At 34.2% G+C, this 14,278-nt stretch overlaps 1 protein-coding gene across 1 annotated transcript in view; it reads left to right on the top strand.

Moving 5' to 3' along the window:
- The window catches only part of SOX6 (SRY-box transcription factor 6), a 494,065-nt gene that overhangs the window by 118,566 nt on the left and 361,221 nt on the right, over positions 1–14,278 (top strand). Inside the window, exon 3 of the mRNA XM_030829763.1 lies at positions 6,261–6,468. Coding sequence (XP_030685623.1) covers positions 6,261–6,468 — 208 coding nt within the window. The remainder of the gene's footprint in view (positions 1–6,260; positions 6,469–14,278) is intronic.

The following is a 14,278-nucleotide window of genomic DNA, read 5'->3' as shown; positions in this document are numbered from 1 at the left end:
TCCTTCTATCTAACTATATTTTCATACTCATCAACCAACTCCTCTTTATTCCCCATCACTAGCCTTCCTAGCCTCTAGTAACCACTGTTCTATTCACTACTTCTCATATGTGAGTGAGAACATGTGATATTTGTCTTTCTGTGCCTGGCTTATTTCACTTAACATAATGTCCTCCAGCTCTATCCATGTTGTTGCAAATAACAGAATTTTATTCTTTTTTTTTACTGTAAATAATATTCCATTGTGTATACATACTACATTTTTAAAATTCATTTATCTGTTGATGAAGGTGATGGATATCTTAGTTCCCCAAATTTGATCATTACACATTATATGCTTGTATCAAAACATCACATGTACCACATACATATGGACAACTATTATGTATCCAAAAATTTAAAATAAAAAAGTATATTAGTCTTATTAATATACTTTGAACTAACAATACATTATGAATATTCCCACATTTCATTAAATTTTCTGCAAGACTATGATTTTCAGTAGCTTCAAAACATTTCATCATATAGATAAAATCTTAATGCCCTCAAATAATTCCTACAATTGGAATGACTAGGTTGCCTATAGTTATTCATCACTGTAAACAACAGTATGTTCAATAGATATGTTTGTTTTTAATGGCTGTGTTGTATTCCACTGTGTAGTTGTATCATCAATTCCTTATGTTTTAATATCTCAGTTCTAAATGTTTAGCTTAAGCAATCCTGTCATCGTTGCAGCAAATCATTGCTCTTCGCCTGTTTGATTTTTTTGTTTGTTTGTTTGTTTTGAGAGACAGAGTCTGGCTCTGTTGCCCAGGCTGGAGTGCTGTGGAGCAATCATGGCTTACTGTGGCCTGGACCTCTGAAGTTCAAGCAATTTTCTCCCCTCAGCCTCCCAAGCAGCTGGGACCACAAGTGTGCACCACCACAGTCAGCTAATTTTTTTTATTATTTGTAGGGATAGGGTCTCGCTATGTTGCATAGGCTGGTCTCAAACTCCTGGGCTCAAGTGATCCTCCTGCTTGACTTCTCAAAGTGCTGGGATTACAGGTGTGAGTCACTGTGCTCAGCCTTTTGATTATTTTTGACATATTTGATAAGTAGTTGTTTCAAGTTTGTCAGTCCACAGATTTAATTTTGTTGTATGCTCTGGAAGCCTATGGAAGAAGCATGAAGTCCTGAAATCCTTTAAGAGTTAAAATTTACTTACAGATATGACAATTACATGCAAAATAGTAATGAATATTTTATTCTAGTATATTATTAAATGCTAAATTATATGGTTATGATTAAGTGCTTTGATGTGTAGTTTGGAGGGTAGCATGATAGTGAGGTCCAGTATAGTCAGGGGTGCTTCAAGCATGAAATGCAGTTTGATCTGAACTTTGAAGAGTGGGTTGGGTTCAAAGTTAAGGAAGATATAGGGCATTGCAGGGGAAAGCAACAAGACACACAAATGCCCAAAGATTTGAGTAATTTTGATATATTCAATACCATAAGATGGCTACTTAAATTTAAAGCCATTTGAATGCCACTGGTGAACAATCAGTTTTGAATAGTAACTTCTGAAAAATCTGAACAATATTCGTTTTAATATTTTTTGTTTTTAATATTTACTTTATCTCTTCAAATACTGGAAAACATCTTAATTAAAATTCTTGATTTGCAAATATGCAAAAGCTGCCTTTTCTTTCCTAGAAACTTTGTCTAATAACTATTTTTTGATACTACTGTGTACTTTTTCAATCATCTACATATATTTTACATACTGTATTTAATTGATTTCCAGTGAAATGCTCCTTAGATTATCTGAATCAACATAGCTTTTTTCCTTTATTTGGGACTAGGATCCTTTTAAATTATATTTTGAAAATTTTCTTCGCTGTTAGGTTTGGTGGGGCTGCTGAGGTTAGGGGTTGAAAGAAAAGAAATTTATAGTACATTTCCTTTGAATAAACTAATGTTTACTAACTCAGTGCCCACATGTTCTTCTTTTTGTGATGTTCATGTGTTTAGTCATGTTAAACAGTGGTTATTTTCAAAAGAAAAATCAAAAGAAGAGAAATAATCTCCTTTATGTTATTTTGAAGAATCACAACCAGCTTTAAAAATTTTTTACACAATTATATTCACATTATAATATTAAGGCAAAACACATTTATATCATTGTTCTTTAGGGAGCAGTATTTCTTAAAGTGGGATCAGGACCTGTGCATCGGAATCACTTGGGTTGTTCATCAGTATTCAAATTCCTTGGCCCCATCATTGTGGAAGGTGGTATGGGGTGAAGGAATCTGCATTTTAACACACTTGCCAGATAATTCTACACATTGAAGCTTGAGAACCACTACTTTAGGGAAACATTGTCTCAAGTCTCTTCACAGCAGTGCTGCAGTAACATGCATTAAGACTTGGTAGATATTATTGTTGGACATTGGTTTAGACCATTCTCACACTGCTATAAAGAAATACCTGAGACTGGGTAATTTATAAAGAAAAGAGGTTTAATAGCTCATGGTTCTGCAGGCTGTACAGGAAGCATGGCTGGGGAGGCCTCAGGAAATTTACAATCATGGTGGAAAGCAAAGGGGAAGCAGGCACATGTTATATGGCTGGAGCAGGAGGAAGAGAGAGTGGGGAGGTCTACACACTTTTGAACAACCAGATTTCATGAAAACTCACTCATTATCATAAGCAAGGGGAAAGTCTGCCTCCATGATTTAATCACCTCCCATCAAGCCTCTCCTCCAACATTGGGAATTACAATTCAACTTGAGATTTGGGCAGGGACACAAATCTAAACCATATCGGATATTTTGCCTCGATCGATGTGTCATTGGACCTGTTTTGTTCTTAAGAAATTACAAAATAATCTGGGCTTTTTTTCTTAATAAAATTTACTTTAAAGTTATGTAGCCTCCTTAAAGAAACCAGAGATTCTTTGTCAAGATTTTTTTTTAAAGTTGGCATTATTGACTTCATATTAGACAGTAACCTATTATAAGTTTATTAATTTATGTGCCCCTTTTACTCAGATGAATTGCTTACAGACTTCCACTTATGAAAGGTTAATATTTATTAGGTTTTAGAAAGTTAAAAAGTGATGGCTGGAAATGGTAAATTTTGCCCCCTCCCATTGTTGTTAACATGACACACAACTTAAGCCATTTGTTTTTATTTACTGCCTATTTTTACAGTTTGGTGTCATATTGCAAGTAATTCTTGTGGCTTTTGTGGGGAAATCATGACTCTCTAGCCTCTTGCTCTCTGCTCCTTGGTAGTGTTGAGCCACTTTGCACAGATAATGGGGCTAAGAACAGTGTGGGTCATCATTGCAATAAGGAACCCATGGTTATTGTCTGTGGTGCAGGATGGCAGTGACCACATTCCCATGAGTAAAGAACAAGGAACATAGTCCAACAAGTACATAACAATGCGTAAATAAGACTGTTTGGCATTAGTCCTGATAGGAAAAAATGGTACTCTTTGGAGCCTAAATGCTCTCAGGACAATCTAAAGTTGTTACTAGGCTGGAGAGCCTCTCTTAGCATCTTTCAATTTCAGTTTGGCAGTGATGGGAAAATCTCTTTATTATAGTCAATTGTGAGTCATTTGTAGGTAACCACTTCCACATATTACTGTTTTGACTTGTTCTTTAATCCCGTAGGTTGAGTCAGGGTATTTTTTTTTTTTGGCCATAATGTGACAATAATTGGCATCTGAAATGAAAGCAACTGAAGTATGATTGATCAAATGGTGATTATTAATTCATAAAAGCCTTGGTCAGATGTCTAATGTGGACTTTATTAAGAGGTTTAAATGGCTTTGACAAATATATCTCTGCATTTTCATTCACACAAGTGGAGAATGAACTGGCCATTCCAAGGAGCCACATACTAGCCATGACTGGCATCTAAAAGAAGGGGTTCCTCTGCATCACTTCACAGAATTCTTGTAAACATTAAGTGAGATAAAACGTCTTTCCTGGAGGAAGGAAGGGATCTAGAAGAAAGGCAAAGAGAAGCTCTCTTTCCTGCCCTGCCCCATTTATTTTATCATTTTCCATTTATTTCAGCATAAATATATTGAGCTGCTCTATTCTGGGCATTGTACTAACAATGGGTATGCACAAAAAATTAAGATTTATCTCTTAATAAAAAGATTCAGCTTAATTGAGATATAATAAATATACCATATAATTTACCCACTTAATGTATACAATTCAATGGTTTTTAATATATTCCCAGGTTTCATAAGATTTATCTTAGTTCGAGACTCATGAACATTTTTTACTTCATAATTCCTCAGGTCCAGAAGGAAAAAAATCTCTTTCGTCCCATTCCTAAATCTGTTCCTTCCTTCAGGAAATAGTATCTACCAGTTATTAAACACCACCTCAGTATTGTGAGCCCAGCACTATGCCATGGTGCCTTACAAATATTATCTCATTATGTGCTTTCAATAACCCTGAAAATCCATTGTTTCCCACCTTATATACAATGACAATAATCTGAAATACCTAGCATTTGGTGAGTATAATTATTATGTCACTTAATATATGTAGAAATTTACTGCTCTAGATATAATTTTCCTTTTCTCCCCTTTTCCCATTAGTTATTAACTATGTAACTTTTGCCCCATGCTTGTCCTCAAGTTCTTGACTTTTACTGGGCTTCCTTGTGAAGCAAAGAGATAGAGGAGGAATTAGGATTTTCAGGAGTCTGATCACAAAGACTGGCTGATTTACTTTACACACTTTTTTTATATAAATATAGGGAGAGAGAATACCCTTGTGCAAACAGATAAAAGGTGAATGCAAGGCTGCTGAAGGGCTATGGCAAAATAATAGCTGTTTCCAACCCTCAGTTCCAGTTTAAAGAAATATAAAAACATTTTATTTCTATGAACTTTTAGGTGTTTGTTTTCCACCTATGATTTGCTTTTTCCTTTTCAGCTGATCCATCTAACCCTCTTCACAGTTAGCTAACTTCTCTATACTATGAATTAATTCCTGCACAAATATTTCTGTAATAAGCCTGTCCTATTTTTTTTAAATACTTCTCACCTGAGGATAAACTTATCCTTTTGTAAAATAAAAAAATGATGTTTATAAATCATGCTGCTATAAAGACACATACACACGCATGTTTATTGCAGCACTATTCACAATAGCAAAGACTTGGAACCAACCCAAATGTCCATCAATGATAGACTGGATTAAGAAAATGTGGCACATATACACCATGGAATACTATGCAGCCATAAAAAAGGATGAGTTCATGTCTCTTGTAGGAACATGGATGAAGCTGGAAACCATCGTTCTCAGGAAACTATTGTAAGGACAAAAAACCAAACACCGCATGTTCTCACTCATAGGGGGGAACACTTGGACACAGGAAGGGAAACATCACACACCGGGGGGAGATATACCTAATGTAAATGAAGAGTTAATGGGTGCATCACACCAACATGCTACATGTATACATATGTGAAAAACCTGCACGTTGTGCACATGTACCCTAGAACTTAAAGTATAATAATAATAATTTTAAAAAGACGTTTTTAAATGCCACATGAAAAATGTGCTGAAGAATCAGTGGTAAGTGTAAGGAATAGAAAGAGACTTCTATAACTTTGGACAGCTGTGTAGCTAGAAAAACCAAAACAAAACAGTTTTCTCCAAACCCCAGCACACAAAAATATTCATGTTGGCTAACTTTCTGGCACTGATTTAGATAATTTCTATATTTTCTGGTGAACAATGAACATTGGCTACTGAAGCTAACTTTTCTACTTGTTCTAAACTAAAGGACAGTGTTTTTTATGATGTACTCCTTTTTATGCTATGGGAAGAGTGTTACTAATAAAAGTGTCCAATTAAAAGAAAAACTTTACCAAGCCTAATAATTAGTCATTGGATGTGAACTAATTTAAATGAAAGGTGTAAATGAGTAAGAAGTTGAAATGTTTGTTTTTGAAGCACTTATACTGCTTTATATTTAAAAAGCTAAACAGTTTTAATCTGCAACTTCACATTAGTTCCTTTGACAATTGCTTCTTTAATGTTTTGTTTAATCGGTATTGTTTAATCAGAATTGTATTTTTTATTTGTCCTACTAAGTTACTTGTATTTTATTTTAATTAATCTATTTTATTTGTCCTACTAAGCATCATATACTGTCCTGAGTTTGGGATTCTTTTCTCCAGTAGCATGCAAAGAAACGTATATTCTAATGGTTTTATTTTATTTTATTTTTCTAGGAATCAGAGAATAATAAGTTATGTTCCCTATATTCCTTCCGAAATACCTCTACCTCACCACATAAGCCTGACGAAGGGAGTCGGGACCGCGAGATAATGACCAGTGTTACTTTTGGAACCCCAGAACGCCGCAAAGGGAGTCTTGCCGATGTGGTGGACACACTGAAGCAGAAGAAGCTGGAGGAAATGACTCGGACTGAACAAGAGGGTATGTGTGGACTTCACTGTTGGGCTCTATTTCTTTTTCTTCTAAAGATTCCAGGCCTTAAAAAAAAAAAAAAGTGGGATTTCAAGGACCAGAGAAGTGCATAATTGACACTAGCTAGGAAAAAGTTATTCAGAGGTTACTATGGTGATGGCAGATTGTGATCCATTAGGAGTGTTAAATAGATAGCTCCGTTTTTCTAAAACTTTGTGCATTTTATATGGTTCTTAAGATAACAAATTAAGATTTTAAACTGACCATAATCATACTCTGGAAAAAGGTAACAAGGGATTTTTCCTAACTGCAACTTTATTTTTCATTTTTTCTCCCCTATTTCCTTTTGGAGGATAGTATTTCTTTATAAAAATGTCAACTGTTTAAAAAGCAAAATTAAAAAGATTTCTCTTCATTTTTATAAATATATTATTTTATCTCCTAACATTGTAGAATGGAGAGTTAGAGGGCTTCAAACATTGCTAAAACTGAAAGTATATGAGTGACTTCTTTGATACATGACATCTCTTGTAACATCCCACATCTACCTTCTCTACTCTGTACAAGAGTTCACTCAGGTTCATGTGCATCCTAGAAAACAGAAATGAAAGAAGACTCTCCAATAATATTTTTAAACAAAGTAAATCAAGTATAAGTGACTGTTATACTATGTTGCACTTTCAGCTTTTATGTACAGATTGTAGGCCTTAAAATGTAGAGTAATTAGTAGCTCTGGATTTATTACTAGCATTGCAAGTTAAATTGAGACTTTTGTGATACTATAGACAAATTAATTTGATATTAATTTTTAATGTAACTTAATTTTATTCCTTTGAGGGCTCAAAAACTTAAAAGATTCCAATTAATTTTTGTAGAAGTCTTTCTAAAATATATTGCATGCTTCCCTGTTTTACTAATCAGGTAATATGACACAAAATGTATATATTTTTTGATGATCTAGGGTCATAATACAGTAGACTAGGAACTTCAGTACCCTTCAAACAATTATGTGACCCTGGGTAAATTCTTCAATCTACTTGAGCCACAAAATTTAAAATTTGGTTACTGACTTTGCAACTTAAACCTTTTGAGGATTAATAATAATAGTGAATATGTCTTTAACTGTAAACTATATAAATATTAACTATAAACTTATAAATTTGACTTGTATTATATATAACATATATAACTGATATATTATAAATGTCAATTATTTTACTGTGCTATAATAATGCCCCTAGTGATCACTGAGATTATTAGCACTTTGATTTTATGGTTATTTTTCAGTTATGAAACTTAGGAGTTTTTGTGTCTGCTTGATATATATATCTTTTTGTATATATGTATTTTTTTGGTGTGTGTGTTGGTGTCTCCTTCAATATCAGGTTGCAGGCTATTATTTCTTGCTTAGTTGTAAATAATTTCTAATTTTCTCCTATTTACCTATAGATTATAAAATTAGATAATCAGAACATTCTGGACTGTATTTGAAATATGAACAAGTATGTTCTGGAGGTGTTGCTGAGAGATTCTGGGAAATACATATGATCTTTAGTGCATGAACTACATGCTGACACTTTTGGCTTCTGAGACTTCGTCGTCCGCATTCTTGGCTATGTTCTGAATAATGGGGATTGACAGATAATTATCTACTGAATAAGTAAGATCGCTAGATTACTTTTAATTGTGATCCACCAAAAGATGGTTTCAGTTCTATAAGTAAGTGGTTTTCAAAATACTTTGGAGGAGTCTTTAATGTAAAAATAAAGACATTGATTGGTGATGATTTTTTTCCTGAGCTACTAGGGAATTTTAAATCATTTTTTCCTTGCAAGTAATGGTTAATTTTCTCTTCATCCTCTTTGTTACCATGTGTTACAGTTGATTTTGTGTAAGAGAGACACTTACAGAATGAGACAGTAGTCTTTTAAGAGTCATTTATTACTGTACTTCTACTAGTAATGAATGTTTTCATACTCTACAGATTTTTTTTTGCAATATGTATGTTTTAGACATCAGAAATTCAGGCATCTTTAGTATATATTAATGTATGTAATATAAATATATTAAATGCAGATATGAAATGACCAAAAACATGCTCATCAAATTTACCAATCTCACAAATCTGGAACAGTGAATATAATGCATTAAAGAAACAAAACTTAAAATGTTTTGATAAACTGAAACTATGAACTTAAAAATAACCTACCAAGATAAAATATAATAGATCTTATTATCAATTTCAGAAGTTGTGACCCAAATCCCAGCTGCACAAGTAATTACTGAAGAAAATTCAAATAACAGCCAGATTAATGGTTAAAAAAAAACCTATGAGTTTTAAGTGACAGAAAATGCAGTGGGGTCAGCATAGTTAATATTGCCAAAAAAATTGCCAGTGCTATTTCAGTCAGCATCACTAGAAGTACAGTATGATGCATTCAAGAGGTGGTAGTCCCACTAAACTCCCTGCTCAATAGAATGTTTCTGAAGTATTGTGTTGAGTTCAGAATTACCACACTTTAAGAGGAACTCAAAGGCATTGGGATATTCTCAGAGAACAACTGGTATAATCACAGAGATGAAATTATGTAAGAAGAAGAATGGTTGAAGGAATTAGTAATACTAACCCCAGAGAAAAGAAAATCAAGGAAGACGTGATGGTGTCTTTAAAGATTAAAGTCACATGGAGGAGGGATTGGGTTTATACTGTCTAGCTTCCTGGGGATAGAATACAGATCAGTGACAAGAAGTTATGAGGAACCTGATTATGGTTGATAAGACCAACTAGCTAACAGTTGTAGCTGTCTATATGGAATATTCTCCCTTGGATGATAGTAACTTATCTATCCTTAGAGATATGCAGCCATCTCTGTTGTCATTTTAATAGAGGTGTTGTAGAGGACAGAAGTTTGATCTTTTTTCCAATGCCAAGACTATGAATTTTTATGAACTGTTATAAAATATTCCACAGTTTATGGTATATCTTTTTTTTTACAGCACTTTTCAAGGACTACATAGTATTGTGATTATTTTTCTACATATTCTTCTTCTGTGAAATGCATTTTATTAAAACTCAAGGATTCTTAATTTTTCTTTCTGTGAATCCCTTTGATAGTCTAGTGAAGCCTACAGATCTTTTTTTAAAAATTATTTTAAATACATAAGGTAAAATACACAGATTACAGAGAAAATGAATCATATTAAAACAGTAAATAGGCCAGGCACGGTGGCTCACTTTGGGAGGCTGAGGCGGGCAGATCACGAGGTCAGGAGATCAAGACCATCCTGGCCAACATGGTGAAACCTCATCTCTACTAAAAATACAAAAATTAGCCAGGCATGGTGGCACGTACCTGTAGTCCCAGCTACTCGGGAGGCTGAGGCAGAAGAATTGCTTGAACCTGGGAGGCGGAGGCTGCAGTGAGCTGAGATCATGCCACTGCACTCCAGCCTGGGTGACAGAGCGAGACTCTGTCTCAAAACAAACAAACAAACAAACAAAAAACCAGTAAATAATTTAAAACATTTGTGATATGGTAGAATATGCTATTCCACTAATGCATTAAGAAAACAAGATCTTATAGAGGGCCTAACAGTATAATAATTTTGAAGTAGTGATAAGCGTAAAAGATATTTGAGATATCTCCAAGTATAATGTAATATAAAATATCAATTGTGATACTATTGGTGACAATGTCATAGGAACCACAAATACTGTATGGTTTGTTACTTGCATCCATAATTTAAGGAAATGTAAATTTTCAATACAGGCTAGTGAAAAATAATTTTTCCACAAAAGTTTAGAGACCCTTTGAATTCTATCTATGTCTACTGGAGTCTGTGGACCACCAGTTAAGAATCCCTATGCTAGATGATATGGTACACCCATAATGAATAAAACTATGGTCTCTAACTTTTAATAATTCATATTCTAGTAAGAGATATAAGGCATATAAAAATGAACTCTAATTCAGTATCTAGGATATAATAAATTCCATAGAGCTATATAGATAAAATATTATGGGAATTTACTAGATAGAAAAATTACTTCTGCCTTGGAAGCCATTGGAAGGTTCTATAGGGAAATGGGTCTTAGTTGGTCTTGGAGAATGAAAGGATTTATATAGACAGAAATTGAGACGAGAAACATTTCAGGCAGAAAGAATAGGCAGAGGACTTTAAAACGGCCAACAGTTCAGGTTCTAAGTAAAAAAAAAAAAAGAAGATGCATATGGGATATAAGACTGAAAAAGTAGGTTGTGGTCAGATCATGGAGGCCCTTTGACTCTTGCCTAAGGAGTTTGAACTTTATGTTGAAGGCAATGGAGGAACCACTGTTTTTTAGCACAATAAGTTGATGGATTAGAGCTTTCTTTCAGGAAAGTTAATCTGGCTGCACTGTTTAGGATGAATGGGAGCAGGGAGAGACATTAAGGAAATTGTTTCAAGCTAGAGATAATGAGGGTCTGCTGAACGAAGGCAGCAGAAATGAGGAAGGAAGGGGGATGCATATGGAAAAGATATTAGGAGATAGAACTGTTAAGAGTTAATGTTTAAGTGTAGAGACCAAGACAGAAGAATGGTTCAGAGTGCTCAGAATTTTTAAACTCTGGGCAAATAGGAACGTGGTAATACAATTAAAAAAAAAAAAGCAGAGGAACATGTTTTGGACATGGGAGCAATGAGAATTTTTTTTTATTCTGAGTTTGGTGTCTTGAGTTTGAATCCTAATTTTGATTATCTATGTGGAGCATAGTATAGAATAGCATAATGGGAGAACAGAAATAATTATAGAAAGGGTCATTAAAAAGTTTAGGATAGATTTCTGCTTCTTAAATAATTATATTCTAGGTCTAAGGAGGTATAACAGCTCCACCAATATTTGCCTGACATTGATCCTTTAAAGTTTCAGGTCCATCTCCTCATTTGGGACATATTATCTCATTGGAAACCTAAAAGTCTACAAATGCATTACCCACCTCTCCCTCACATCTACTTCATGGTTTGAGGGCCATATTTCATGATTAACTGAGAGACAAGCCTGTGTGATTGACATAATAAATGATTACCTTTCTTGCATTATTCTTGTTCTGGAGAATATTTTTACTCTTTATTGGACTAAATACCTCTCTCTCATTTGCCCTCATCTACAAGAACTGATCTGTAAAAAGTTCATGATGGTCCTTTTAAAAACTATATTTGCATGATGAAACAAAAACTCTCCAGGCAGATGCTTTGATCAACCAAATTGTTGTCCAGTGTTTAATCTGCTATTCTTTCAAGAAATGCCCTCTCCTGAGCAGTGATTTGACTAGATTGTAAAACATGGTTGAACAAAGGTGCTACATCTGAAGTGCTCCCTCTGAAACTGAGACTTATGGGAAGATAAGCAAAGTTTCTGTCTTTTGTAAATTTAACTTTGATTTAGTATTATAGATAGGTAAATTGGTATGTAGGTAGGTAGACAGATCCATAGATGGACTGAATGATGAATGTCAGAAACCGCCTTTTAAAACATTGGTAGATAGAGTGTACAGGAAGGCTTTGATTAATAGATTCAGGTTAAGATTCTTCCAAGGCTAAAATTCTTCAGCTATAATAAAATGATGAATTTTAGTTATCCTTGTATCACCCGTCTTGTTGCCAATATAGCTGGGCTCTAACATAAGCGACAGAAAATGAATAGTTTAAAAAGGACTTCTATATCTAAATACATATATTTAATCAGAGAGTCCTTTGGCTTCTGAAAATAAGTTGTCTAATGAGAATTTCATTTGTGCAGCTGTGACTGAGGAGGTCAACAGGCACTGCCTAGGAGAATATGGCCCAGCTGGTTAAATCTGGTTTTTGTCGTGATTTAAATGGTCAAGTGCTGCTTGTAATCCAGGACCGTCTGTTTGTAAAGGGAAGAGTGAGTGCTTCAGCATAATGTACAGCTGTTTTAATCTCTCTTTAATAATAGTGCTTCAGCCACTATCATGTCTTGTGTATCATACTACTAAGTATATGATCCTAGGCCGAGGGCACTGGTTTGAGTCAAGTTCTGGAGTCATGTGAGATCGCAGGAAAAGGGATACAATGATAAAACTCTCAACTGTCTGACAAAATAGAACTAAATTCCTGACTCTATGGCTCTTTTTAAAAACTTATTCTTTAGGTAATAATTATTGTGATTAGGAGAGAGTGACAAAGCTTGTAGTTAGGTAGAAATATTAGAATAAATGAACTCTCTTTGTTAGAGCCATAAAAGTAATGGAAAGTATGCAGGCTTTAAATACAATTCCATAGGACGTACATTGGTCAGAAATTAGAGTATTTGCCCAGTGGAATTGTGTGCTTTCTGCTATCATGGTAATAAAAGTATGTGGATTCATTTACTGTGCGTGTAAGAAGGGACAGCAGCATTTGAGCTTTGAATTCCTGGTGGGACAGGCTTTCCAATGGATTATGCAGCTGTTTCCCAGCACAAGAATGAGCATGTGTTTATGTGTATATCTGATGGATTATTATCATTGTTCACATCTCTAAACAATCATTTGTATTTCTACATATATTTCCACTGAAATATATTTACTTTGCTTATAAGTTGTGTTTTGCTCCTCTGATAGCCTTTGCTGTACTAAAAGAGATATATGGTTTAGTTTAAACAATGAGGAAATTCATTTTTAAAAGTCATGTCTTTGAGCTAGATCTGAGTTTGAATCTAAGTTTTAATATTTAGAGAGACAGTATAGCCTACTGAGTGTAGACTCTGGAGCTAGGTTACCTGTGTTTGAATTTCAGTTCAGCATTTCCTAGATGGATGACATAGAGCATGTTACTTGATCTCTCTCTTCAGTTTCTCAACCAAAAAATGGGTATCTTTACAGTGTTATCATAGGGATCAAGGTTTTCATGAAGATGAATAATTAGTTAAGGCAACTAAAGCATTTAGAACATTGCCAGCTCAAAGTAGGTGCTCAATAAATGTAGCCAGCATTATTTCCTGGTTGTGTGACTTTGGACAAATTAATCTTTTTGTGCTTCAGTTCCCTCATCTGTAAATCTGTATGAATGTTACCGGCCTTGCAGGGTTATTGTGAGGATTTGACATATTAATATATAAAATATTTAGCTTCTGTAATTATAACTATTACTAGTATTGCTATTATAACTACTATTGCTGTTATTATTTGAAGAAACTTTTAAAAAAGAAAAATATTCTAGGAATCTCATTCTGTACCACAGATAGAATCATAGGAAATGTCCCATGGTGTTCAGGGATTTAGCATTTGGCAGCAATGATGTTCTTGTGTTCTGGAAGAGCAATTCAGTTTAACTCTCTTTTCAGGCTATTTGGAAAAGCTGATACTAAAGTTTCCCCACTGAAAGCCAATCATCCCTTCTGAAAAATATGTGGAATGTGATGGTGTCAGTGAGAGAGGTTAGTAAAGCCTTGGGTGAGGTTTTTAGACAGTAGCCAGTTAAGAGCAATGTGTTTCTGTTAAAGCAAAAAATCTATTAAAAGCCCATGTTTTTTTTTTAATTAACATTCACACCCAGTGAGAGCATCACAATAATTTTTAAGGCAAAATTTGTGGATATTAGATTTTTTACTATTCTGATTGAAAGTTATATTGGTGAAGCACTTATAATATCCCAGATTTAAGCCTTGTTTTATGTTTCTCATTAAAAGGAAAATTTGGAAAGGTTTTGGATTTTTGCATAAGAAACACTTTATTTGTTAAAACACCCAAAATTGTTATTTCAAATAAATTGGAAATTTCAAGTCATTTAAATGCTGAAGTTTCCCAAGACCACTCATACTTTTGGTGAAGAA

Source organism: Nomascus leucogenys, chromosome 15 (assembly GCF_006542625.1).
Source record: "Nomascus leucogenys isolate Asia chromosome 15, Asia_NLE_v1, whole genome shotgun sequence".
NCBI classification, from domain to species: Eukaryota; Metazoa; Chordata; class Mammalia; order Primates; family Hylobatidae; genus Nomascus; species Nomascus leucogenys.
Note: the sequence above shows the minus strand (reverse complement) of the source record. Positions and strands in the feature narration are given on the sequence as shown.